Genomic DNA, 25,265 nt, shown 5'->3' with positions numbered 1-25,265 from the left:
ACAGTCAAGAAAAATCCAGACATTCATATTTGTAACTTTTATTTTTTTCTGGCATGTAAAGTACAAATAATTAAACAATTCCATGAAAAAGTCTTCAAGCGTCTTCAGCTGAAATCCCAGTAATAAATATCCTAGACTAAACTGAAAGGTTTTTTTTTTTCTTTGTTAAATTTTGACATTGTTCATTTGGTCATGTTTGGAAGTATGAGATTTTGTATTTCTTCCGCTGATAGTGGTGTCAGCGGAACTGTTTTGATCATTTTCACCTTTGATTTGTTCTACCATTCCAGGAAAATGTAAGAAAAACATCACTAAGTTACTGCGTCCCCTCTTCTAAATAAATAGACACAAAATACAGTTGGTTGAGAAACAGAAGGACCACTCACCCCTTTACTACCCTAGAGACTCCCAAGAAAACCTTCCTGCAGCTTTTCTGAGCCCTGCTTTATTTTGCCAGTGCTCTTTGCTGGGTTTCCAAAGAACATCTTTTGTTTCAGTCACACAAATTGATATTGATACTGATGATCTCAGTATTACAATGCTTTAACAGAAACAAAACCCTTTATATTTGTATGTTTGAATGAATTGACCCATCAGCATAAACAGGAAAGCATCTTGAGAGCATAACAAACCCAGGACATCGCCCCTGTTACTGGCTGAATGCTTGACCCTCAAATGGACCAAAGCCTCACTACAGGGGCTGTCCCATGTCCCAGGGGTTCACCGAGTGGTTGAAAAAACAAGACTGTGATTAGATTAAATAATTAAAAGATTTTCATTTAACAAGACAAACAGAACACAGGCAGTAAAGGCATAACATCTAGCACACAGCATGTATGTTTATACACTTCAATTAGTTAAATATAGCAGTGCATTCTTTGACTATGGAGAACGTTTCCAAATCGTACTTCTAAAGCTGTTTTTCTATTTGTCCCCCTTTTTAAGAAACGAAATGGTGTAACCACAATTTTGGCAAACTTAAAATCTTTTAAACTTGCAAATATAATGAAATAAACCATAAATATACACAAAACATACTTTATACGAGGCAATAATAATAATCATAATAAATAGTTTTTAAGTTAACAATAAGTTAAAACTACAAGCTTAAAGTCGCCCAAATAATACAAGTTTGTTGGCGCTATTTTGAATTTTTTCTGTTTAAATTATTTTATGTTGCAACAAAAGCTACCACAGACTTTTACAAACACAATTGAACACAGTTTGATTGAAATAAAAAAATCTAACTAAGTCTAAAATCTGCATACACTGTAAAAACTGCAACTAATTAAGTAATGGAAGAAAAATAACAAACTGTACCCAATCAATGCAACCAAACATAATATTTGACCCATGTGTGTTCTCTATGGCAACATCAACAACACAAATACGCTAATTTAACAAGTGAGTCTTGATATGTAAATGAAATCAATAAATTACAGGAAAATAAAATGATATTTGAAATTGACATGGGCTAAAACTGATGATATATTAGACAGTATTCCTTTCAAGGTTATTGAGGTTTGCTCTATTAGGTCAGCCAAATACGCAATTTGTTTGAGCTTGCATGGTCAGAGCACAAATTAGGGGCTGAGGAAGTGATTGTGGAAATTTTTTAGATCAGAGCTCTCATTGCTTGTTTGATTTTCTTGAATGAGTCTGCACGTTTTTAATGGTTCTTTGTCCAAACTTTTGCTCCTTTCACTCTTCCGCAAACCTTTTCAGTGTGACGTTTAATTTCTTTTTTTAAAAATATATATCATTTGTTCTCAGTCAATATAAAAACAAAGCACATTGCACTTACTGTTCCATAGGAAAGTTTTTTTGTCTTTTTAAATGATTATTGTTTTTGCTCAAGCAGTGTAGTACTGTTTCCTGCCATGGTCCTTCGCTCTCTACTGTACAATAGGTGAAGGTCTTTGTATCGACTGTGTATGAAAGGTCGTTTCGGGCTGTGAGTTTGGTCTGTGGGTTGACTGTACTACTTTGGACATGGCTGGGTAAACGACTCCAGCTGCAGTTCAACACGGCCTGTTATCTCGGTTGTTCCTCACGTCTATCACTGGTCTCATCAAGTTCTCAGCCCTACTCTGCTATCTCTTGCAAATTGCTCAATTCCAAATAGCTCGATTAGCTCTTTTATGTGGTCAGCTCCGGACACGCCAGCGACAGTCATTCAGAGTTATTTTGGGAAGTGAAACAGTATGAGTCAGATTGAAAGATGCCAGAGTCAGTATTTGAACTGGTGCAATGTTAATGGTTTTAAAGGATTAAATTGGTCACAAGACAAGCAGATGATATAAATGTCGGGGGAGATACTTTATACGAACGGATATGACTTTTCTTCTTTTGTCAATCAGTGAATTGATTCATCACAATTTGTTTTTGATATGCCTTTTTCATCATTCGGTGTGCGTGAAATGTGTGCAAATGGGGATGCTTGCAGCTGTTTCATGTTAGCATTTGGTTTAGTTGTTTTAGGATTTACAAATGCAAACTGATATGCGCAACTTAGATATTTAAAAGTAACGATAACTGAAATTGTAGAGGGTCCTTATTCAATAAATAACATAGATTTGTACAGCAATTACTCTGGGAATAATATAGTTAGTCTTAATCATCCTTCTTGGTACTGACTTGCAAAGCAATTCTTTGGCAAAAATCAAATCTACCTAATCATAAAAATCATGCTCAATGTTTGTTTTAATTGGCGAAAGTGTTTTAGTCTGCATTCTATATTTTCTTTATTTTTTTTATTTGCCAGCAGCGATTCAGTTTTTCAGCTGAGCAAATGAGCTGGTTTCACTGCAGCTTTGTCTGGGATTCTCAAGTCAAAGAACTTCACTTCACTGCACCATCATTGAAGCAACACTGTACACAACTTCAGGACAAGAGATGTGAGCGTGTCTAAGCACTCAGAAGTAGATATGTGTCTGTCAGGTGACACCCCGAACTGTTAAATCTTCCTCTTTTTATGCCGAATTTGTTTTCTTTTCAATTGGTTGAATGTTTTTTTTACGAGATACAATGTTCCTTTTCCCCTTCCTAAACCCCCCCACCCAAACACCGCATGCTTGTTCCCCCTTGCTCTGCAAAGATCAGAGGGTTTAAAATAAAGCCATGCGATGTCCCAATTTTTCCAAGCTTAAGAATCTGTAAAAATTCAGCACAAGGTCTTGTTCTTTTGTATGTATAAAAATAGATTTATCTCTAATGTAATCCTTTCAAAGAGATCGTCCTCTTTGGCTAACACAGCGTCATTTAGAAAAGCAAAAGCAACATGTCTTGAATATATTTGACCTTATTTAATCTATTATCATGTGCAGATGTCTTGATATTGAAAGACAGCTCTCCCCATGGAAAATCTTAAGTCTGGTCTTTCGCAGACAATTCAACTTGACAGAATGGCCTTAATGTTTCATCAGAATGCCATAAATAATTTTCATGCAATTGGGCTGAGGATATTTTGAGAAATGCTATTTTCGTGACAGTGCCAAACAGATCTGAAGCAAATAAATGACTAGCTTTCTGTTGTAAACAGAAATATAATTGTGACACTTATTTGCGGTCTCGCTGTCGTACAGTCATCTTTTGAGAGGGCAGGAAGCTTTGAAGAGAATAGAGGGGGTTGTAAATAAAACTGAGGAAAAGCATTCAGAAAAAGCTGGAGGACCTGGTAATCTTTCACCTCAAAGGATCAATGATAATTTTAACATCGCCAGATATCTTTGCTCACACATGTGACTCTAAAGTCAGCTCTATAAAGGTTCAGCCATTAGGAACCGCAGTCCTCTTTATCTGCTCTGTGCATGTTGTTACTGTGGAGCGCATGTATTCTGCTGAAATGCAAAACTTTGACCTCATTTGCTGAGGTAGCTTCTATGTGTGCACTAGACTGAAGAATAATACCGGTGCGCTTGAGTTTTTGCTCATCTGTTCTATTTCTCTGCAGACCTGTCAAGACCATTGTTCAGACCATGGGTGTGTTGTTTAACATTTTTTTCCAGTTTCTTTTTGCAGCTACTGGGATCATCAGATGATCAAATTTGAAGAACTTCTCTTGTTAAGGGAACGTTCAAATTCAAAGCAGTCAGCTGGAACAACATAAACTGGTGTTCTTTCACATCTGTTTTCTTGATGTCTGGACACTAATGTTATTTAAAGGGATCTCACACCAAATCCTGGCTGACACAGTCGTGCAAAGTTAAATTGTCTGTGGACAATGTTAAATCAAGTTGCAATAAAAACAAAGAGGCAAAAAGTGAAAATACACCGGTATTTTTCTTTTGACGTGGCTGTGTTATGGTGAAACTGTTTTCTCCTCGCATTCGTCACTCCTTGCCCATGAGAGAATTACTAATGAACACTGTCACCATGCAGGTATACTGCCACTCTGCTCTGTGTTCAGTCTGTTTGTGTTGAATCCATCTTCAGCATAGATTAGAAAAAAGTACAGGGACTTGTTTTTTGTTTCTGTGGACTAAATATGTGTATATCTCCTAGTTTCTGAACAGTGTTTCTGTGATACATAAGTGACGAATGTGTTGTTTGGTGTGAGACTGTGAGGGAAAGAGGGATTCTGATGGACTTGGGACTACTCTTTTCTGTGACCAGTATTCCTTTTCATTAGTTAACCTAAATCATATTGGGTCTGAGCTAACAAGCTCACATAGGGTAGAGAAACTGCCTTTACGCTAGGCACCACCTAAATGCAGGTCAGGAAACAGTAGTCAAAGTTTCTAGAAAATGCTTACATACTCGGCTATTATAACCACCTTAAATATTGAATATATAGTTATATTTTAATAGACGTATATAAGAGAACACTGTTTTTTAATTTCATTTTCTTTGATCTAAAAAAATCGCTGATTCAAAATGCCCAAGTGTAAAAAAGTGACTACATCCTCTCCAGCAAGATAGTGGGAGAGATGGTGGGGTAAGAGTTTGGGTAAATTGCACATATTCTTTCATTTAAATTTTTGATCATTTTGTTCATCAGTTTTCATTATTTGCCTGAATTCAATCAAAGCACTCAGTACACATTCTCTGTCACATTCGTTAGACTGTCTCCTAAATAGATAGCTCTTGCCCCTACCCAACAAAGCAGCTTCGTACCCCTTCTAATTCAATCCAGGCAAATAAAGGGAAGGACTAGCATGTTGTGTAAAGAGAAAAGAAAAACTCCACTAGTGTGTTTGTTTGAAACTCTGACATGTGTATGCTCGAGTATGGATATGTTTGGTTATGTGTGTGCGTGTGTGTGATTATCTGCATGTCTGTGTAATAATATATTATGTATTTGTGTGAGAATGTGTCAGAGAGAGACTCAGTCCAGGCCCATGTAGAGTGATGGCACAGGGAGCTCAGGTAGCTCCCCCTGCAGGTCGAAGGAGCTGGTGCCAGCAGCCTCTCTCTCTCAGGCCTTGTGCTGCTTGCTGGTTTTGAAGGAAACCTGCAGCACGCGGTCACCCAGGCGGTAGCCGTTAAGGCTAGCAATGGCCATGGCGGCTTCATCGTAGTTGGTCATGGTGACAAAGCCAAAGCCCTTACATTTGTTGGTGGTGAAGTCACGGATGACCTTGACATTGGTAACGGCGCCGAAAGGCCCAAAGAGCTGCCACAGGACGCTCTCGTCCGCCTCGGGGGACAGGTTGTACACAAAGATGCACCAGCCAGCTCCAGTTGGACCAGTGAGGTTGACCCCGGCCAGGCTGGTCATGCTGTCAATGGTGATTGGCGAGAATCTGGGGAAGAGAGTAGGAGAACTACCATGGGTGTCATTCTGAAGTTCAACACAGCATTCAGTGCTCTATCCTGTCTCTAGTGGGCATTTGAGCATCTGTTAGAAATGATAAAGCTTGTAGTCGGGTATGGAGTCGAGGGACCCCATCTCCATCCCCTCTGCTGTACAGTAAGATGATAAATATGTGGGCACTGCAGCGGTTCCAAACTACCCACTTTCAAACAAAATGACACTGTACGCCCTGAGACACAGACGCCCCCACAATCTGCATATTATTTCATTTCTCTGCTGACCAAAGCCTCTGGAAGAATTAAAACACATGAATCACAATGTTCAACAGAAAGCACAGTATTGAACAAAACACAGAAACCTAGAGAGGGATGAAAAGCAAATTGGAATCAAATCATACAAAAACTGGAGCAAACAGAGGAGACGCAAACGGAATCTGGTATGTCCATGCTGGTGAAAAAAAGGGACATTAAAGCAACTGAAACTGACAATGTTAGTTCATAAATAAATACATAGATAAATTATTTCTATTAATTAAAACAAACGAACAAAAAGGTTAAACAAAGCCATGCCAGAATACCCTGCTGTTGGGAGGCTGCATCATTGCTTATTGCAGTTACAGTTCGTATTTTATGGGCTGCTTCTGTAACATGGTTAAATGGGGAGTGGGCATTAAGAATTATGGCCATCATCTAATTTTGAGATGAAGTCAGCAGGTGGTATTCCGGGCACTTTGTTTGAGGTTTTATTTTGGCATGGATGCTTTTGAAAGTACACCTTTGGCATTTACCTCTTGACTCCGTAGCTGGCGTTTAGTAAATTGTCGAGTCTGCAACGCAAGAGGGAGAATGAAGGGGATGCAGAAGTTAGTTATGAGCTCTACAAGGAAGGGGGGCTGTCAGTTAACATGTTGCTCCTTCACCAGCTGGCCTCCAGAGGGCATCCTTCATTGCATCGCAGTCCCAAACCATCCAACCAACTGATGGCTGGTCAAATACTCCAGTGAATATGTGCCTCAGCTGGTATTTATACGGGAGTTCAGTTGTTAAAGCTCCAAAACAGGTCCCCCTTTTAATAGTTAAACTGTAAGATGAATAAATTCTGTTTCCCAGGCCATTTACATCTACCAATTGAAAAGATATTATCCATACTGAGTCTGAAGTGACTAACCTCAGAGATCTACAGTTGTTTGTGAGGTTCCATGAGATTATTTCATACTGGAAGCCCTTGACTTAAAAACCGTTTGAGCTTTTGTAATTACACACGTAGATGTGGCCAATTTTTGACAATTTCAATAATTATTACTAACATGCCTATTGATTATAGGCAATACTCGATGGTTCAGTATGATTCTTCTCAAAGCAAAGTTTATTTAGTGTCGTTTTTGTATTATACTTGATAAAATCTGGTCTCTTACATTGGTTTTGAGCTGTTATTTGGATCTGGTCCCTTTCCAAGTGAAGGGATCACGCTGCAGTTTAAAAGAAAGTCAGAGAAAAAGAGTGAGAAGGAGGGACAATGTCAGATTGCCATTTCCTTCTTTACTATGAAGTAACAATATTGCTAAAAGGAACAGGTTATTAGTAAGTGTTAATAGTGACAGAAAAGTTTGTTTTTCCCGTTGGGATGTGTTTAACCATTCAGTTTTCCTTATTGTAGAATTTCACCACACTTGCTTTCTCACAGTTTTTGGCTTTGTGTGACTTCATCTGGTGAACTGTTAAACATAGACACTGAAGAAATATTTACTCTTAGCTATAATCTTTTGTAGTCGAGGCTTGACTCCATGTAATACTGAAACAACGAAATGTCGGCACACTTAACCCATTGCATTTAACATTTGAAGGACAGTTTCTTTAAGCAAAGCAACAGAGCAGGATGACCTGTGATTTGCACTTGAAAAAATATCTTTTTTATAGACTTTTTATTCTGTTGGTTAGTGATGGACACTCTGAGGTTGGTTCAGTCAAGGTTTAGTACCTGAAACGCTGAGTCTGGTGGTGCAGGGGTCCCGTGTAGCGGCGGGCAGCAGTCTGGTACAGCTGAGTCAGTAAGGCCTGGCCTGTCTTCTGGCTGGGGTTGTTTGCGAACTTGACAGTGATGGGCTCGGCTGCACCCAAAGGCTTCTGTCCGTTCAGACCTTTGATGGCCTCCTCTGCTTCATTTCGCTTGTCAAACCGGATGAAACCCACTCCTCGTGATATGCCTGCTCCGATTAAGAAAACAGACCGATGTTACTACCTTGGCATCGACTGTTGCTTCCTAGGCTGGGGTAGATGGAGTTCATCGAGATAAAATGAGTGACGCCTAGAAAAGTGATGTAAGGCTATACCTGTAACTTGGTCCACTAGGATGCGGGATGTGATGATGCGACCGTATTGGGAGAACAGCTGTTCCATGTCTTTCTGACTCATAGTCTTGGGGAGTCCACTTACATAAAGGTTGGCATCACGAATGGAAGCCGAACTTGGCCGGGCATATGATACCTAAGTAAACAAAAAAATTGCATTTTTTTTATTATCATACCCCCAAATCACATTTGTCTCAGAGGGCTTCAATAGGTGAAAAACAAAGACTTCAAGTATAGAAATATATATAGAGTAACCTAATCTAAGTGGATTAAGTTCCCAACGAGTGCCCAACACATCCCGTCTTTATTTTCACTCCCACTGATTTCTCCTTATTCACCACCTCCACAGTCCAAACTCTCTCTTTGCTATCTGTGGATTTAATCAGTGCTTTTAAGATCACACTAAGCCACAATGAGACTCTGAGACATGACTGTGACCATTACCCATACAAATAGCAATCACCAGTTAACAAGCCAAGATGTCAGCTTTGATTTGCAATGAGAAAAGCCTTAGAAGCTGCATATCCCCGAATTCACCAGTGACTTAATTAGTGCACAGCCATTTTTGGTGTGTCTGTGTTTGTATCCCTCATGGTTTTCTTTTGGTCTACTTTCTGATGATTCTCACTCTCATAGTGCTGAGGAATATCTGATTCATTGAAAAGCAATTTCACACATTCTTGCTATTGTGTTTATGTGCACATTTGAGCACATGTGTGGTAGATAGTCCAGTTCAGTGCATTGTTGGGAGTGTTGTGTTTGTGTGTGAAGGAGAGACAGAGTGAGTGTTGTGTGAGATAGGCTGAGCTGCCCTCCCTGTCCTGCCTCCTTCCTTTGTCTCTCTCCTCTGGGAGAGAACAGCTCCACTGGCAAAACAGCAAACAATGCAAGAGCATCACAAGACGTGCAGGATCCTTGACAACTTCAATACACACTGCTGACACATACAGTGCAAACGCATGTGTATTAGTGTGACGTTAAATATATTTTATTACTTTTTTAACTTTTTGTATAGCATTAAACTTGTGCTCACTGCTTTCTTTGTGCCTGTGCATAAAATAGGGCATATTACACTGCATGTATATTATCTTTCAGATGAATACAGGTGTTCTGATTTCATCCATCAGTACAAAGCACCAGTGTCACTGTGTACACAGACGGACTGTATGAGCAGGAGGGTTGTGTGGTGCAGTGATTAGGGTGTTCTGGACGAGTCAGAGGGGAGTTGCTGTGTTCAGGGAGCAGAGGCTGCCCTATAATTAACCCTCTCCCTGTCGCTCCCACAGTACAGATGGTGCCTGAAGCCCATATGGCCTCTAATCCCGTCATTGGCATTCTGCTCTTTGAGCAACCCCCCTACCATTTTACTGTTGCCCCCTCCCTCGCATCCTCACCCCTCTCTATTGAATCAAAATCAGAGAGATAAAACTATGGCATTGGGTTATTTTTAAATTTTTTTGAATAGATATTTAGAAGTTATTTATAGACAGAGTGATCTGTGTGTAGATACATCAGATAATTAATAAATGCCTTCACATAAGAGAAATAACAAATTGCAATATTTGGCATGACATTTTAAGCACTCTTCTATCTTGTTCTTGAAAGTTTATTATCAAAATTATATACAATACAAAATGTGCATTTGTTCTTCCAGAAAAGAACCATATCCAGTACTCTGCATAGCCTGCTCATAGTTCATTGTTTGATCAGTCATAAGTCACAATGAACGTCCCTTTTCATGGACAGCTGCCGGAAAATCACCTGCTCTGCTCTCTCCCCAATTTGATTTCTTGATCCTGCAGTTTGTCTCAATCTTTGATCCACTTTGATCAGGTTTGGGTGGAAGGGGGGTTGAAAGGAAGTCGTGATTAATAGTTTACCCCCCACCCCCTTCCTTCATCTGATTTTTGGACAAAGAAGCCCCCTAATTAGCCCCGATTGGAGGCAGATGGGGTAACCTAGACTGACCCTTGTGCACCCACAGTCAGGCTTCCTAATTACATTTCCATCACAATAACCTCTGCATGCTGTCCGCCCCTTGCTTTCTGACCTCCACTCTCTCCTTCTCTTTTCACCCTTTTCTCTCACTTCCTTTGTTCTAGCCACCGCTCCCTTCTGCTTCCTCCTCCCCATTTTCCTCCCCTCCCTCTGTCACGTCTGTCACCACCTCTCTCTCAGTATACACCCGCCCCCCCTTAACAAAATCTCCACTTCCTTTCTTTTTGTCCAGCATGCCATGAAGAATCAAATTATGAAGAGTGAATATCGTAGAGAGTAGGGGTCTGCTCACCTTGATTGTTTTAGTCTGTAGTTTGAGACCATTCAGTGTGTTGATGGCCTTGTCCGCATCATTTGGATCCACGTAGTTTACAAACCCATATCCCAAACTCTGACCTGGAGACAAAGGGAAAGACATATGTTGAGTATTATCAAAACCCCTTAGAATTACTATTCTTGTTTCAATGTGGACAAAGTGTTGTACCTGTTATCTTGTCTCTGACTAGCTTGCAGGATTCAATCTCGCCAATGCTGCCAAACAAACTTTTGAACTCTTCTTGGGTCATGTTCTGAGGCAGATAGTTGACGATCAGGTTGGTCTTGCTGTCATCTGTGGAGCCATTGGTGCTGATGACTGGACCGTTTGGCATACTGGTTCCGCTTGGACCATTGGACACCTGGGTTTCCATGGTGCTGATTATCTGCTGAGGAAGATGGTGGAGTTAGATTTATGTTTCACACGAAAACACAAAAGGACAGAGTTGTGATACAGTTGTTTAAATATGCATTTACTATTTACACACAATGATGAATTAACAATTATAAGCCACACACGCAACAACGAACACAGACTGTCCCATATGTCACTGTCAGAGGCAAAGGTTTGGAATCAGCATTGCTAAAATGGAGATGGATGCATGGTCTGATTTATTATCCTCCCCCTCCCCTGTTTCGCCCCATCTTTCCTCGTCTCTCGCTCCCCGCCGCTGGTCCTGCAGATGTCACAGTCCCTTTTTCCTTACTCCTCCCCTCCCCCAACTCTCTTCCAGGGTCAAACTCCATTACATCATTACACAGGGATGGATAGTTGTGATGGTGGTATGTGAGTCTGGCGTAAGGCCGGGGAAGTGAGGGGTGGCGGGGGGTTGACATGCCGGACAAAGGCTAGAGTGACTGTTAAATGGATTTAGTGCTGCAATAAATGAAGGACATCACGGTTTAGTAAAAAAAAAACCCATTTAGGATTACACGTCAGCTGCCTTTTATTTTTGTAAGTAGAGTAAGGGTGTGGGTTAGTGCACAGTATAGTGTTTGTGCCTCTTGTGCTCAATTTGATCGACAAGAGATTCTCAAGGAACATCTGTGTGGTCAGAAACTAAACTCCCTGCTCCACTTTCCCCTTCCTCCATCTTGTATTACTCTCAATCATATTATTGCAAATTCTGTTTTTTATTGAAGTAAAGGACAGAAAATGTCACCAGTGATCCTGGTTGTGGTGACGTTGCTTATTCTGACATTGATGTTATATAACTGTAATGATTTGTCCAGCTTTTTGAATCAGATCAGAATATATAAAATCTTTGGGGTAGTAATTAAAAATATTAATATCAACTCTTTTAATTTTACATATGATGCACATATTGAATATCATGAATGCAGTTTTTTTCATTTGCATCTGAATTATTTTCAAGTTTGATTTATATCCCTTGTCAGAGTTAATAGGTTTGCATGTTGACTCATGCATCTAAAATGATCTTCTGGAACATAGCCACATGAGCATTTGTGTGTTTTTGAGTGTACAGTAGGGACTTTGGTACATTAAAGTACCTGAATTCCTTTTTTCGCAAATAACACTGTTAAGTCTCTGGATAATATACACTTGTAGGGACAGAGTGTAAATTACTGTGTCAAATTGTGTGTTTGAGCTGTTGCAGATCTCTAACTGGTGGGTGTTATGTATGTCAATAGGACTAAATGAGTCTTCTCTAAACTCCTAGGGACTACAGTCTAGTCCAAAGCAAGAAAGGGACTTAATTAACAAATCTTTAGAATTATTTCTAAATTATATCCAAGGAATTTTCTAACGTAGTGGAATATGTTTTGGTTTTTTAAAAACATATAACAGCTTTATTTTGTCCCGAGAGGGCTAGGTATTTATTCAATGTATTTTTCTTTATAGGGTACCCGGAATGATTACTGACACAGACAAGGACTTTCTTTCAGGGTGGAAATTTGGCTTTTCACAGTTCACTATCTTTGTAAAACCACCAAACTTATTCTATTTCTATTGTGCTCCTTTTCAGTGCATTATAATATATAAAATAATTAATTCCTTCCATTATATTTTCAAATCTGTGTGCCATTTCAGGTTTTCTCTCTCCATCTCTAGCATCCACGACTGGGTCTGTCTTATGTGTCTTTTTCCCTTGTCTCCGTAAACCTACTGTCTCGCTTTGAGCCTCACCTCAACTCAGGTTTCCCCGGTAACGGCCCCTCAAAGGCTGCATTGTTTCTAATGGCTTAGTGGCTTTCATACTTTAAGCTCAGTGTGTGTTTGTGTCTGTTCTTATTAGGAGCAGATACACAGGTCAGACATTTCCAGAAATGGTGTATTTCAGTTTGTCAAATTGATAATGACAAACATTGACAAGGATTAAGAGTTAAGCCTAAAAATAAAATACTGAAAACACACATCTACACAAAAGGGGACAGTTATTTAAAATCAATCTGTCAGCTGTATTTTTGTGCTTTTATGAATGACACAATTAGTTGACAGAAAAGATGGAATGAAGCTGTAATGTTATATGTATTGTAAAACTGACCTATAGTACATTGTTGTGTGATGTGATGCATCTGACTGTTCGAAATATGAGTAACCGAATGTGTCCCAAATATGACAAAAACATTTTGAAGAAGAAAGAAAAACACACACACATATTAGGGCCAACTGAAATAACCCTCAGCGTGACAGAACATGCATCCCTAGTGAACAGTGTGAAGTTATATAATTCTCAAAGCCACTGAGTTAGGGCTGGACACTGAGATTAGCTGACACAAGCAGCAACTGAGATTTTTCTACAGAAATAGAGAGAAAAGGCGTGCTCTGAGGTTATGTGAAACAAAGAAGAAAAGATAAAAACCACAGAGGACTGTTTCATCCGTGGGCGAACATATTTTATATTGTACACCAACAAAAGAAATCGAATCAAATAGTAATAGAGTTTAGTTTGCAGTAACCTAATTACTATTACATGAAAATGTCCTTCTGATGTAGGAAGGCCTAAAAATGCATGAATACTCACAGTCTGCCCACTATAGATCTACTCCAGCTACAGACATTTTCAGCTACTGGAGACAATAAAAATCCTCACTCTAGAGGCACGTTGTAACTGTGACATCTAAGGTGTAATCATTGCTCTTTCTATCTCTAGCATAATTCTTATTAACTACCTAATAAGGATAGATAGGCACTATCATTTAATAATCTTCTTTGTAAATGTTTAAAAGATTGCAGGTTGTTAGGGTAGCACTATGTGTCCCACGCTGCTTTTTTTTTTTCTATTTTGGGGTTCTGCGAGATCACCCTCAATATTTAATGCACTGCATCAGCATCGCCTACACATGGTCCCAGACTTGCACGCAAACAAGAGCCCTGCCTCCCCCTGCCAAACACATGAACCCAGACTTGCACGCAAACAGGCGCCCTGCCTCCACTGCCAAGCACATGTACCACCTACACTGTACACTATTAAATTACAAAACACAGAAGCATTACATGACTAAATGTGAGTGCATCTTCTCTGTCTTCTGATGTTCATAAACACCTCCCCCCCTCCAATTCTTTTCTGCTCCAAATGTTTCATTAAGAATCAACAGAAAATGCGTTTAAATGTCAGTGCACTGAAACATGTTAAAGAAAAGGACATGGTCACTATTTATATTTTTGCTCTGACATGCAGCCCCAGCAAAGAGAATTGTTAAGTACAACTGCATCATCAAACAAAAATACAAATATCTATTTGTATTTATGTAATTATTTTAGTTTGAATATAATATTGATGACTATGGTTTCCCCTTTTTAATACAACCTTGCTTCTACTCCACGTTATATTGCATGATATAAATATATTTTTTAAATTATTTCTATATTTTATTTTTTTGGGAAGGCATGAATCAAAAGTAAACGCAAGGCTGGGGTGTAAATGAGCCTTCTAAATAACACAGATTACAGGATTATCCCAAACAAAGGGCATTAGCCACACTCTCTGCAGCTTAAAGGATCATGGTGGCAGCTGTAAAACAACAGGACGACAGGAGTCACAGCTCGTGTCAGCCGCGCACCGCCTCTCATTCTGCGCTCGGCAGACTAAAAATAAAAGATTTTCTCTAAGATTTCTTCGCTGCGAGTATGTTGTGCTTTGATAAGATGAAAGCAGACAACGTCAAAGGCTCGCGGAGACAAATCCGTCTTACGAGTCCCTGTAGCATGCGGGGCGCTATCCAGCGTGCTGAAAAAGGGAGTGGCTTTCGGACGGTCTCATTTCAGGCCACACGGGCCCGTGAATCCAGCACAGATTCGTTCTTATTTTCATTTTCAGCAGAGTTCAAAACGTTTCAATTCGAGTTATTCACTAAAAACACACATTTAAGTCCAGAGCGTTATCCCTCGATTTCTGTGTCTTTCCTATTTAGACGTTGTTGTTGTTTTTAAAAGGCAAGACTTGTGAGCTCTGCAGGCATTCATGAACCGGGGGCGCCTTTTTGCTGAATAAACGTATTGAAGCGACCAAACAAAAGAGCCACCCGTTCCTCCTCTTCTCCCTCGCAGAGGCTATGGCAGCACTATGAATATTAATGTAAACAGTGGCGCTTTGTGTTGTGGCCAGGGGGCTGCAGGACTCCCCGGGAACAATGGCTGTTACAGTTGCCAGCTCCAAGTCAAAAACAATTTTAAAAATATAAAATAAAATCAGCAACCATCGATATTTGCTGTGGATATATTTCCTTGACACGATTGTCTTATTTAGCTGTATTTTTTTGTCAATGAAGGAAAAGTCGAATAACCACTATTATTAATAGATCCATCAGAGAAAATAAACGTTTTCTCATGACCCCCCTTATTAAATTATCAACCAATTTTTACGACAGTTATTTATTATCAATATTTTGTTTCCTAAATATTATTGAAAGGGAAATTTGCTTTTGCTGTCTCAAGACAGAAGATGCACCATCCATCTCTCTTTCTTCCTTTATATTTGTTGCTGATAATTGCATCTAGTCACAGGCAACAGGAGGCAAATCACTGCTTACATAATTGCATCTAATGTCTTAACTGTAGAAAAAAATTTTTTTAGCGTTACATGTTTTTTATGTGTGAAATGTCCTCTAATCTTTACAATCACCAGCCAGTAACATTTCAGTTCTTTAAAGGCCCAGCAGTTGTTGCTTTGGCATCAGTTACCTGTTTAGACTGGTTTACAGTGATGGCCTCGCCTGTCCTTGTCCTTGAATTGTGTAAGTGCCTCGGAAAGGTTATCTGACTCAACGCTTTTTATTTGCTTGGCACTGCGGTACAGGCACGGAGGACTGCGGACCATGTGGAGGGGAGCTACAGCCTCTGCCCCCATGACACTGCTCGTCTATGAGGCCTGCGAGGGACAATGGGAAGCTACACTAAGAGGAATTAAAGACCTGGAGCTGGAAACGTGTCAGGTGCACATCAGTCCCAGACTCACACACACACACACATACACGCACGGTGAAACAACCTGCTGTCCACATCCATCTTGCACTGATGTTGTGGCCTTTAACATTCAGAACATCGAGATCTTGAAAGTTATTCACGGTCCTTGATCTCTCACATCCTGTCCTCTCTCTGGGTTAAATATTTATGATGTGTTCCTTCTATTATTAGTCATAAACTGAACAGCCTTAACATTTCATGATATGTCGATACCATCCCAGTTTAAATCAGCCATTAAACACAATTCATTAAACTATAAAACTAGGGCTTTTTTCGTAGGCGCACTAATATTAAAGTTGGACCTGGAGCATTGGTGCGTGACGCTTATTCCCGTTTTATTTGAATATATCAACGTGTTCTGTAATTGTAGTAAATTGTTGAGAGGTAAACCACCTGCTATCAAGAGTATGCGTCAAGAGGTAAAGCGGAGAATGGGCCACAGGCCGTTTGATGCCACAGGGCCTTGGTTTGGTGCTCAGGTCCAGCAGAGACACGCCCAATCCGGCCGTCGGCGCACCGCGAAGCTAATTTATCACCGCCCGCGTCTCCTCTTCTCTTTTTTTTCAAACCCCACAAGCGCAGCGCAACGCACGCATGGCCATCTTGTAGTGCTACGTACACTCGATGCGATTCTTGGAGCGAATACGCTTAAAATGGAGATGTCCGTGCGCGTCCTTATACACACACGCCGCCGCGGCCTCCGAGATTTCCAGCCCATTTAACTCTCGGTCGCATCGCAACGAGGAACCCTGAGGAATTTTTGACTTTGGCTGCTTCAGTGCAAACCAGCGGATGCGTAATCCTCCTCCCCCTCCCACCCCCCCTCCCGGAGTGACTCGACCCTTTTTTTTCCTCCTGCTTCTTTTTCCTCGCTGGATGGGCCCTCAGCCTCCGAGGCATCATGTTTTGTCTCAGAAAGCCGACTCCAGCATCCTTGTGCTGCGCCAGGCAAAGAAAGCGAGCCCACTCCCTCCCAACCCCCCCACCCGAAGCCCTCATCTCCTCTCCTCTCCATCTCCACTCCATCACTTTAATCCTGCGGAATTCCTAAAATCTTAACTCCTGCATCATTCAGGAACTGTATATTCACAGCTGCGACATTTGGACAGCCAGAGTGGCTGTGATGCCGAAACATAAAATCCGGAGCTTTCTAAAATGGCAGGATGAAGACTTTATCCATAGCTGAGGATAACTGCAGGCTGGAGCACAGCCGGCATGGCGCATCACTCAGTATGAGATTGCTAAGTGCCACTATTGATTCTTAATCATATCATAAGAATTGCATTGCACATTGGACACTAATCCTGAAGTTCCTGCATGTTTTGGTATGTGGGTTTAGCCATGGAGCTCCATTTAAAATCATATACATCCCCAAACAAAGGCACATCAGTCAGGAAGATGTGATAATAAATCTGTGTACGGCTATTTCACATGTGTACATTTAATTTACAACACATCCATCACTAAAGGGCTGACACACAATGTGAGCATGCTGCTACAACATCCCCCTCACAAACATAAAAGAAATAGAGTCATACGTACAGTAACCATTCTTGACGTACAATGAAAGAAATCTAGGTCCTTCTTTGCACTGGTCTTGAAGCTGAACGGCTGAGTCTCTTATGTGCTCTTCGGCCCTTATGTTAAACGGCCCTTATGTTCTGCCAGGAGTCCAAATTAAAAGAAAAAAAAGAAAAAAATGAAAAAAATACAATCTTTGCCAAGGGATCTCAGCCCTCCGAGATTGTAGGTGTCCTCTATAGGATGAAAATGAGGAGAAAGGGCTTTTCTGCTGGATGATGATGAGGAGGGAGAGCGTTCTCTCCGAGTGGCGTGGGCGATGGTTCAGGAAAAAAAGAGAAGCAGTGATCCTCGGCAGGGTGTGTCCAGGGGAGGGTGTTCTGGTTCTGCTGTTTTTGTGTGTAATTCCCTGCTCCTCTCGCAGTCTCCTTCTGTGCCTCTGCTGCAATGTTCTTCTTTTATGCGTCCTCCTGGCTGGCAGAGCACGCTGCTGATTGGCTAATTGTGCAGGGAGGGTACTACATGGCAGCCATTGCAATGCGCTCCTCTCCCATTATCCCCTTCAGGAGAGATCACCAAGAGTCCCCCCCCTCCTCCCTCCCTCCCTCCTTTCCCTTTTCCATCCCTGCCCTTCCATGTCTCCACTCCCTCCTTCTCTCTGCCCTTCCTTTCTTCCTGCCCCCCTCTCCACACTCACACTCACACTCACACTCACACACACACACACACACACACACATGCAGAGCAGAGTGAATAGGGCTCCACCTGCACTCTCAGAACAGATGGGTGCAGCAGAAGACAGCGGACTTGTCTCTCTCATTCCTCACTCTATGCACTCACTTCTCCCTCAGCACAGCCCCTCTCCTTTCTATGCCGTTCTCCTTTTAGGCCCCGTTTGAAACCATAGCAAACAACTAAACTCCTTACGTCTTTGTCTTTGAGAATAAAAGCGGTTTTGAGCGTCAACGAGCAGACTTCCTGAGTCTGCGTTGTCTGCTGATAATCACAGAGTTGCAATAATGTGGAAAAAGGCACAAAATACACACAAACTGGGTGTGAATTGTGGCTAGAAACAAAGCATCAAATCCATAATAATAAGACTAATGATTGGATGATTTCTCAACCTCTCGAGTGCAAGGCAGATGGCTAGCTATAGGGTCAGCTGCAGACATGAGAATAGCAAATTAGATGCCCCCTGAATTAATATTTATCCATTCAATGGAAAGTTGAGAAAGGTGCAGTTGTAGCTATGATCAAGCTGTGCTCAAGAGATCAAGGGTTTTTCGAACAGAAATGTGGCCAGCAGTGATTTTTGTCTCAGTTTATGACATCCCAGTATCCTCTTCCTGAGGAGTCGTCATCCCTCTTTACCCACCTCCTGCTGCTCCCTCCTGTGTCCCTAGCTGTGTGGTGAGTGCTCACTGAGACATGCTGTTTGGGCTCATCTATAATGCATCCCCTGCCCCGGGACATCATGTGTGACAAATGACCTATTTCTGTGCAGACCCCCATAGGGCCTTGACCTGGGGGGGTGGGGGTGCGTGCGACGGTACGTAAATCAGTGTACATTTGTTTATTTGTGTATGTCTGGGGTTGCTCTTCGTGTGAGGAAGTGAGATGGTGAAGCAGGGTTGTGCTCTGGGTAGAAGAGACTCAGCTAAAACCCCTTGTGTGTGTTATTTTAAAATTGGTCAATGAGTGGTCAAGTGGTGCTGATGTGAGACCTCCTGCAACAACAATAAGTTCCTCTGCTCTGCTCTCCGGAACTGACCTTGAGGAGTCCTCAGACGTCGCCGTGAGGAATGATGGTGCAAGTGAGGAAACAGTTTGCATTATTGACATTGGTCACTTGCCGTTGATGGATGTTCGTCTATAATCAGATAAAGATATAGTGCAGGACGCAGAAGTAACTCATCTCCCCATTCTGTGTGTCTTTGATTGTTTCTCCCACCTTCCAGTCCCTTCTGCCCAATCACTCTAGTTATGCCCTCACCTCCTCTCTGTCATTGTCCCGCAGCTCTCTTCCAGTCAGATTCTGATCATGGGCCCTGTCTGATATTTTACATAATTGCCTTACATAAGTAGCGAGCTCGACTCAGAGCTTGGATGATATTAGTGGGGATGAATATTGCATGAGGAAAGCACTCGTTAAGCGTTAATAAGAGGATAGAGATGGAGCCCCACTGTCAGTCTGTCTTAACCCCGCCCCCACCGTTCTGTCAAGCAGTGACTCAACTCAGCCTGGACACGTTGGAGCCTTTGAGTCAGTTTGTCAGAGAGGGTGGAGGAGTGTGTCTGTGTGCATAGGCACATACGTGTGTGTGTGTGTGTGTGTCTGCTGGTGTGTATGGACGTCTGAGAAGAGATGGTGAGATTCAGTCATTAGGTGCTTGTGTTTTTTCCGGCTTTGTTTGCCGGATAAAAGCGGCTCTTCTAACACAAAGGCGCCCAGGTCTGTCAACTGACTGCAGCCCCACTTACAGTTCACACTTGATGTGAATAAATGGGCTTAATTGTGGCCCCTCATTAGAGCCCCGGTTAGTAGCACGGCAGCTGAATCCTCCCTGTGGGTAAGAGGGCATTTGAAGCGCCAATTGCACATTATTGAATCCAAGGATCAAGCTTTGGTTTTGCTGAAAAGCCTTTTTGTTGTTCTACTGATTATTTTCTTACTGTTAAGGGTTCTTCCACGAGTTGTGATCAGGAGTCTTGTTGCAGTGGTCCTTTTCTCTTGCCATATTGTGGAATGCTCCTTGTTGCCAGAGGGATGCACTGCCAGAGAAGATGCACCAAGCACCACCACCTGTACAATTATCCTAGAAATATTTCAGATGGCTCATAGAAGTGCACTAATGCTACATATCAGTTTTAATTTTAAGTATACAATTGTATCTATGAAGAGCTCCCATAAAACCTGTATGCCAGCAGTGAGTGGATTTCTGATTCATTATTTACTTCTACTCAGGCAAATCCACAATGATACAAAACTTGTAAATTGCAAGAACCCTTTAGGTCTGAATTCTTTAAGCTCATCTCTATTATTCCCGTAGTCTTGCGTCCAAATGAATGCCTGTTGCCATTGCCCTGTGGTAAGGTAGTGGCCTGTGAGTGAGAGAGAGAAGAAGAGAGGGGGAGAGTAAGAGAGTGACACTATATGACAGTGTATCTGGGGGATGGGTAGGATGATTCAGCCTCAGGTTTGGTTAATTCAGTGGTCTCTCCACTAGGCCTGGCTCTTGGCAATTCAGGGTTTTCATGGCAGCAGCAGTGAAGCCGTTATCGCTTTCAGGAAAGGGTCCAAAATAAAATTAGCCTCTTTTTAAAAGGACATTTGTTGATAATGGCAACTGGCCTAATTCAACCCTTTATGTACGATTTTGGCAATTTTCTTGTGGTCTCCCTCGTGGCTTCACTCTTGCACTTTCTCTCTGTCTCTCTCCTCCCTTTTTTCTCCATATCTTTCTCTCCCTCTGCCTGTCTGCATGTGTTGTCTCTTGGCTATTATTAGAGTAGACAGGCTGGTGGGAGGAAGTCTCTGAAGTAGACGGTCTTGTCATCTTTTTATTTATGGATTATATTCTGCTTCCCGTGTGCCTGTTTAATTCTTTGTGCGCGATTATCTGTATCTGTTTGTATTCGTTCACAGGAGAACAGAATATTTCTAACCTTTCAGGCAGTGTCCACATGCTCCACATCCTTAAAATTTGATTGAAGAAAAATTATGTTGATATGTTATAATACATGTTAATTATAAGATTACTGGTGCCATGTCTGTATTTTTATGGAGCTTTGAGGTGGACTGAAGCAGGACTATCCCCCTTTGCAGAAACCATGTGATGCTCAAACCTTTTTAAATATAAAGTCGTGGTTATTAATCTTTCATTTTGTCCTGTCTGAGATGGTATCTAGGGACAGACCTTAAATACACAAAGCTCTTAGACATTCTCTTTGTTTTTCTCTCGCTCCTTTTCCTGCTGTTTTCTTTCTATCTGACGTGAAAAAAACACACACAAGTGACAGACACAGAACGAGTAGATGAGGTGCATGTACTGGATGCCTGTTTCTGTTAAGCTGAACTGTTTTTAGTTTCATAAACTGTGTACATTTCCTGCCCCCACCTGAAATGTTCTCAGCGTACTTTGATATAGAATCTTTTGCATTTCCTTGACAGAGGAAAAACTTGATTATCAGATGGATAAAATTGGGCTGTCGAAAGGGATTATGATAGGTTTAGCCATTGCACTCTATCTTCACCCCCTTCATCTTTCTCCATCCTCCTCTCTTTCAATCTCTTGCTCTCTCTCTCTCCCTGTAGTCCAGCTCTCTCCCCTCATGGCGCTCCCCTGTTTCAGTAATAGGAGACTTGAAATCAATAGCACATTAGTCTGGCCGGAAACTCTTGTGGAATTAAATATGAATGACTGAGATTGCAGCTCTACCTGCTGCTGAGAGAGATGCATGATGGCTCTTGGGGATATGGGGATTTTTTTTCACATTTTTCTTTTCATTTTTTCGTTCCTCCCTGCAGTAAACAGTCAGGCCATTTTGTGCTGTTCTTACAGCTGACTGGATGACTGGGCTACCTTGTTTTGTCGGAGATCTGTGTGCAGCACTGTGGATTTGTTTGATAGGTATTGTTTGGGTTTGTCATTTTGTCTTCGGCACTGATAACATGATTTGATAGAGCAAATACGATCGTGGACGTCACAAAGCAGCGACAGCTCAGGAGGCAAGAAGAATCGGCCGGCCACACCCATCCTCCAAACACAGCAGCAGCAACATTTGAATATGAAAGAACCCTCTGGTTATTAGCAGATTGCATCTGACTTTTTTTCCACTATATCCTCCAAATGCAATATGTGCATTCTTCATTAAACGTTCATGCTGGAACTTTTTACATGCAAATTTCGTGACTTGGTTGTCTTCCATTTTCATTAACTGCCTCACTGTGTACAGTGGAATAATTTCTTTCACCATACTGTTTGGCTTAAAAGCATAATCTGCAAGGTGGTTGGAAAGTGCTAGCTGGTGGGAGGAAGGTAATTCAAGACAAAAAGCCACTGCATATGCTTCTGGGAATTGGTAGAGGCTTTGGTACCAGTAAGCTAATACACATAGATGATAGTGGTAGATGTATTTGTGAGCTATATTTCATCCCATCAGAGATGAAACGGTTTGTGACAGATGGAGTGATATTGTTCCCCTGTACGGCCCATGAGTGCGGCCCCTCCTGTTTTCCCTCCCTGACAGATGTAGGGGGAGGACCACAGTGCACTCTTCTTTCTTTCAATTGATTTGGGTGCTTGAACCCTTAGGGACTAAAGGATGGTGTTGGGTTGGGGGCTGGTCGTAATGGTGATGGGGGGTTTAGTCATTTCCTGCAGCACAGAACCTGTAAAAAGTCTAACACAAGAACTGTAAAGAACTCATAAACATATTATATGCATACATCTGCATATATTCAATCATGAGCACACTAATAGCAGTGTGTTCACGGCACTGAGTGTTGCTGGAAGTGAATATTTCCATAAATCTTGGTTAGAGAGTAGCAGCAAAGCAGGCATCCATGCATGTGATGTAGGCAAAGTGAAAGTGTTTTTGTTTGATTAGCTGAAATCGTTTTGAGAACGGTGAAGAGGTGAATACCAGCTGAAGGCTGGTGTGGGGGATTTTCTTTTTGCACAATTTAGCAAATTTTGAGTGATCCAGCACTGATTGCTTTCCCCCACCTGCCAAACCTCTGACTGTAGGATCAACACTGCAGCAGATGTGTCCTGTTGCTGCACCTCGCTCTCTGTCCCTGGAGGCTAAAGGTCAAAAGGGTGGAGGTCGAGGCAGAGACTCTCCTGAAGATGCTACATGTTGATGCTTTGAGAGAAACAAACAAATGAGCATCTGCCTGCCCATGTAAAGGACACCACCACGGGACAGAGATGAGAATGAGCACTATTGATTGCAATATTCAGTCTGGTGTAATTCCTCCATCCTGCTTTAAGAGCAGCTTAACAAAAAAAACTGCAATAATTTTTTTAACAACAAAGTTTCATATCACATTAAATTAGATTAACATTTTCTTTTTAACAAATTATTACATGTGTCATTGACCCCATACCCCCTATTTTGTTTCTCCTTTATCTAAAAGACAGATTGTGGGGTTGTCCTTCCTTTTTAGGACTTAATGTTGTTAAAGTTTGTTCTGCTGGCGGAGTAATGTCCTGGAAGCAGACCCCAGGAAGAAAAAACGTGGTTAATGGTTTTAATAGGACTCCCTGGTGGGGAGGGATAGAGAGGGGATGTGCCCCGGCCACAGGCGCGTGGCAGCGAAGCAGGTGGATGACGGGCAGCTGAGTAGTGGGCTCCAGGGGGAGGGGGCATCCATTTTGGAGGACTCTTGGGGTTGAGAGAAACCCTGAAAAAAAAGCAACCCCATCTGGAACTGAGGTGGGGGCTCTTGTGTGAAAGAGATCTAGTGGGTGGTGTCTGACACTCTCTCTTTTGTTCTTTGGTAACACAGCAGTGATGTTGGTGGTGGTGGGGGGGGGGCTCTGGCTGCCGTGGGGGCTGGGCGCTCAAACAATAGTGCCGATCTAGGAATTGAAAGCCTTCGATGAACAGAAAGGCAAGGAAGCCGTCAGGGAAGGTGCGGACAGAAGGATAAAGCCGGCATGGGTTCAGCCCACTTATAGTACATGGGCTCTCCAACTATGCAAGGACACGGCAATGTCACACAAACACACAGTATGTCTGCTCAGTGAATCTATATTGAAAGGTTAGTTTTGCTGGGCATGTCTGAGACGTATGTAAATATGAATGTCAGGAGGATAACAATATTATATTTCAATCCTAAACAAACCAATTATGGAGAGCACTGCTGTGCAATGAATTAGAATTTGCGGTTCCTTCGAGCAGCAGGGAAAGAACAATGAATCTTGGCATTGTGGTGATACTGTGCATATAGGGGAGAGCCGGAGAGCGTGGGCTTCATTTATTTTCATTAGCAGGGTCTACGGGCCAGACCCTTGCCTGCTGCGAGCTCTGATGCTGCTCTGACTGCTGCTCCATGCATAAACATATATCCCTGAGATGTCTGTCCTTGCTCGGCTACAGCCAAGCCTCTGTCATGCAAGGTTAATTTTCTCTCCATCTCCCCTCTCTCCATTTTTCAAATCTCTGCCATACAATTCACGCCATTCATCAGCCATCTCGCAGAGGACGCCCCGAGTACCTGCAGCAGCTCTCCAGGGTGCTGAATAGGACGACTGTGGGCTTGAAGGAGCGAGCAGAGGGAGGGAGGGCTGCAGCAGCGAGAATGGCCATATTAATTCTTCTTAGTAGGCATGGGGGTATAGAATGATTGCAGACTGGGGGGTGGGGAGGTCGATGTGGACCTGCCATTACAATAAACTGAGTCACTGACAATGTCATTCTTCATCTACTCAAACAGGACAGACAGCTCATCAAATATAACATTTCTGACACATTTTCTTTATTCACCTTAAAATAACCCATAGTAGCCTTTTTTTGTTTATTTTGTTTGTATAAGAATTATAAAACCATGTATTAATGGGCTCTGTGATGTGTCTCTCACTCACACAGACAAAGACACACCAGTGGCTATTCTTTATCTCCTTGTAGAGGTCAAATTTAAAGACTGAATCTCAAACAACCACTGATGAGCAAAGGCTTTTCTTTCTTTTCCAATCATGGTGAACAGCCCCACCTACTGGTGTAGCCTAAGTGCAACACTCTATGTTGTCTGTCAGAGACCTGCTGTAATGCCTGGAGGCCTCTAGGTGCTGCTGATGTGCATTGTTTTGTTTTGTTTTTTTAAGTGAGATTAAATTTAAACTAGAAAGAAATTAAAATAATGGATTAAACCTGAAACAGAGACATTTGTAATC

At 41.8% G+C, this 25,265-nt stretch overlaps 1 protein-coding gene across 15 annotated transcripts; it reads right to left on the bottom strand.

Moving 5' to 3' along the window:
- Positions 1–22: 22 nt before the first annotated feature.
- On the bottom strand, positions 23–17,879 carry elavl3 (ELAV like neuron-specific RNA binding protein 3). 15 transcript variants are annotated; one of them, XM_020094687.2, is made up of 8 exons: positions 17,386–17,877; positions 10,585–10,804; positions 10,393–10,496; positions 8,085–8,238; positions 7,733–7,958; positions 7,170–7,223; positions 6,543–6,581; positions 23–5,765 (listed from the first exon to the last, which is right to left on the bottom strand). In XM_020094687.2, exons 1-8 carry the CDS (start codon positions 17,392–17,394, stop codon positions 5,417–5,419), a joined length of 1,155 nt encoding a protein of 384 aa, XP_019950246.1. In that variant the 5' UTR covers positions 17,395–17,877; the 3' UTR covers positions 23–5,416. The 15 variants fall into 15 exon arrangements, with proteins under 15 accessions (XP_019950246.1, XP_019950243.1, XP_019950247.1 ...); XM_020094684.2 differs by having other exon boundaries at positions 7,733–7,961; positions 17,386–17,873; XM_020094688.2 differs by having other exon boundaries at positions 23–5,744; positions 7,733–7,961; positions 17,386–17,872.
- Positions 17,880–25,265: the final 7,386 nt, after the last annotated feature.

Source organism: Paralichthys olivaceus, chromosome 5, assembly GCF_024713975.1.
Source record: "Paralichthys olivaceus isolate ysfri-2021 chromosome 5, ASM2471397v2, whole genome shotgun sequence".
Taxonomy (NCBI): domain Eukaryota; kingdom Metazoa; phylum Chordata; class Actinopteri; order Pleuronectiformes; family Paralichthyidae; genus Paralichthys; species Paralichthys olivaceus.
Note: the sequence above shows the minus strand (reverse complement) of the source record. Positions and strands in the feature narration are given on the sequence as shown.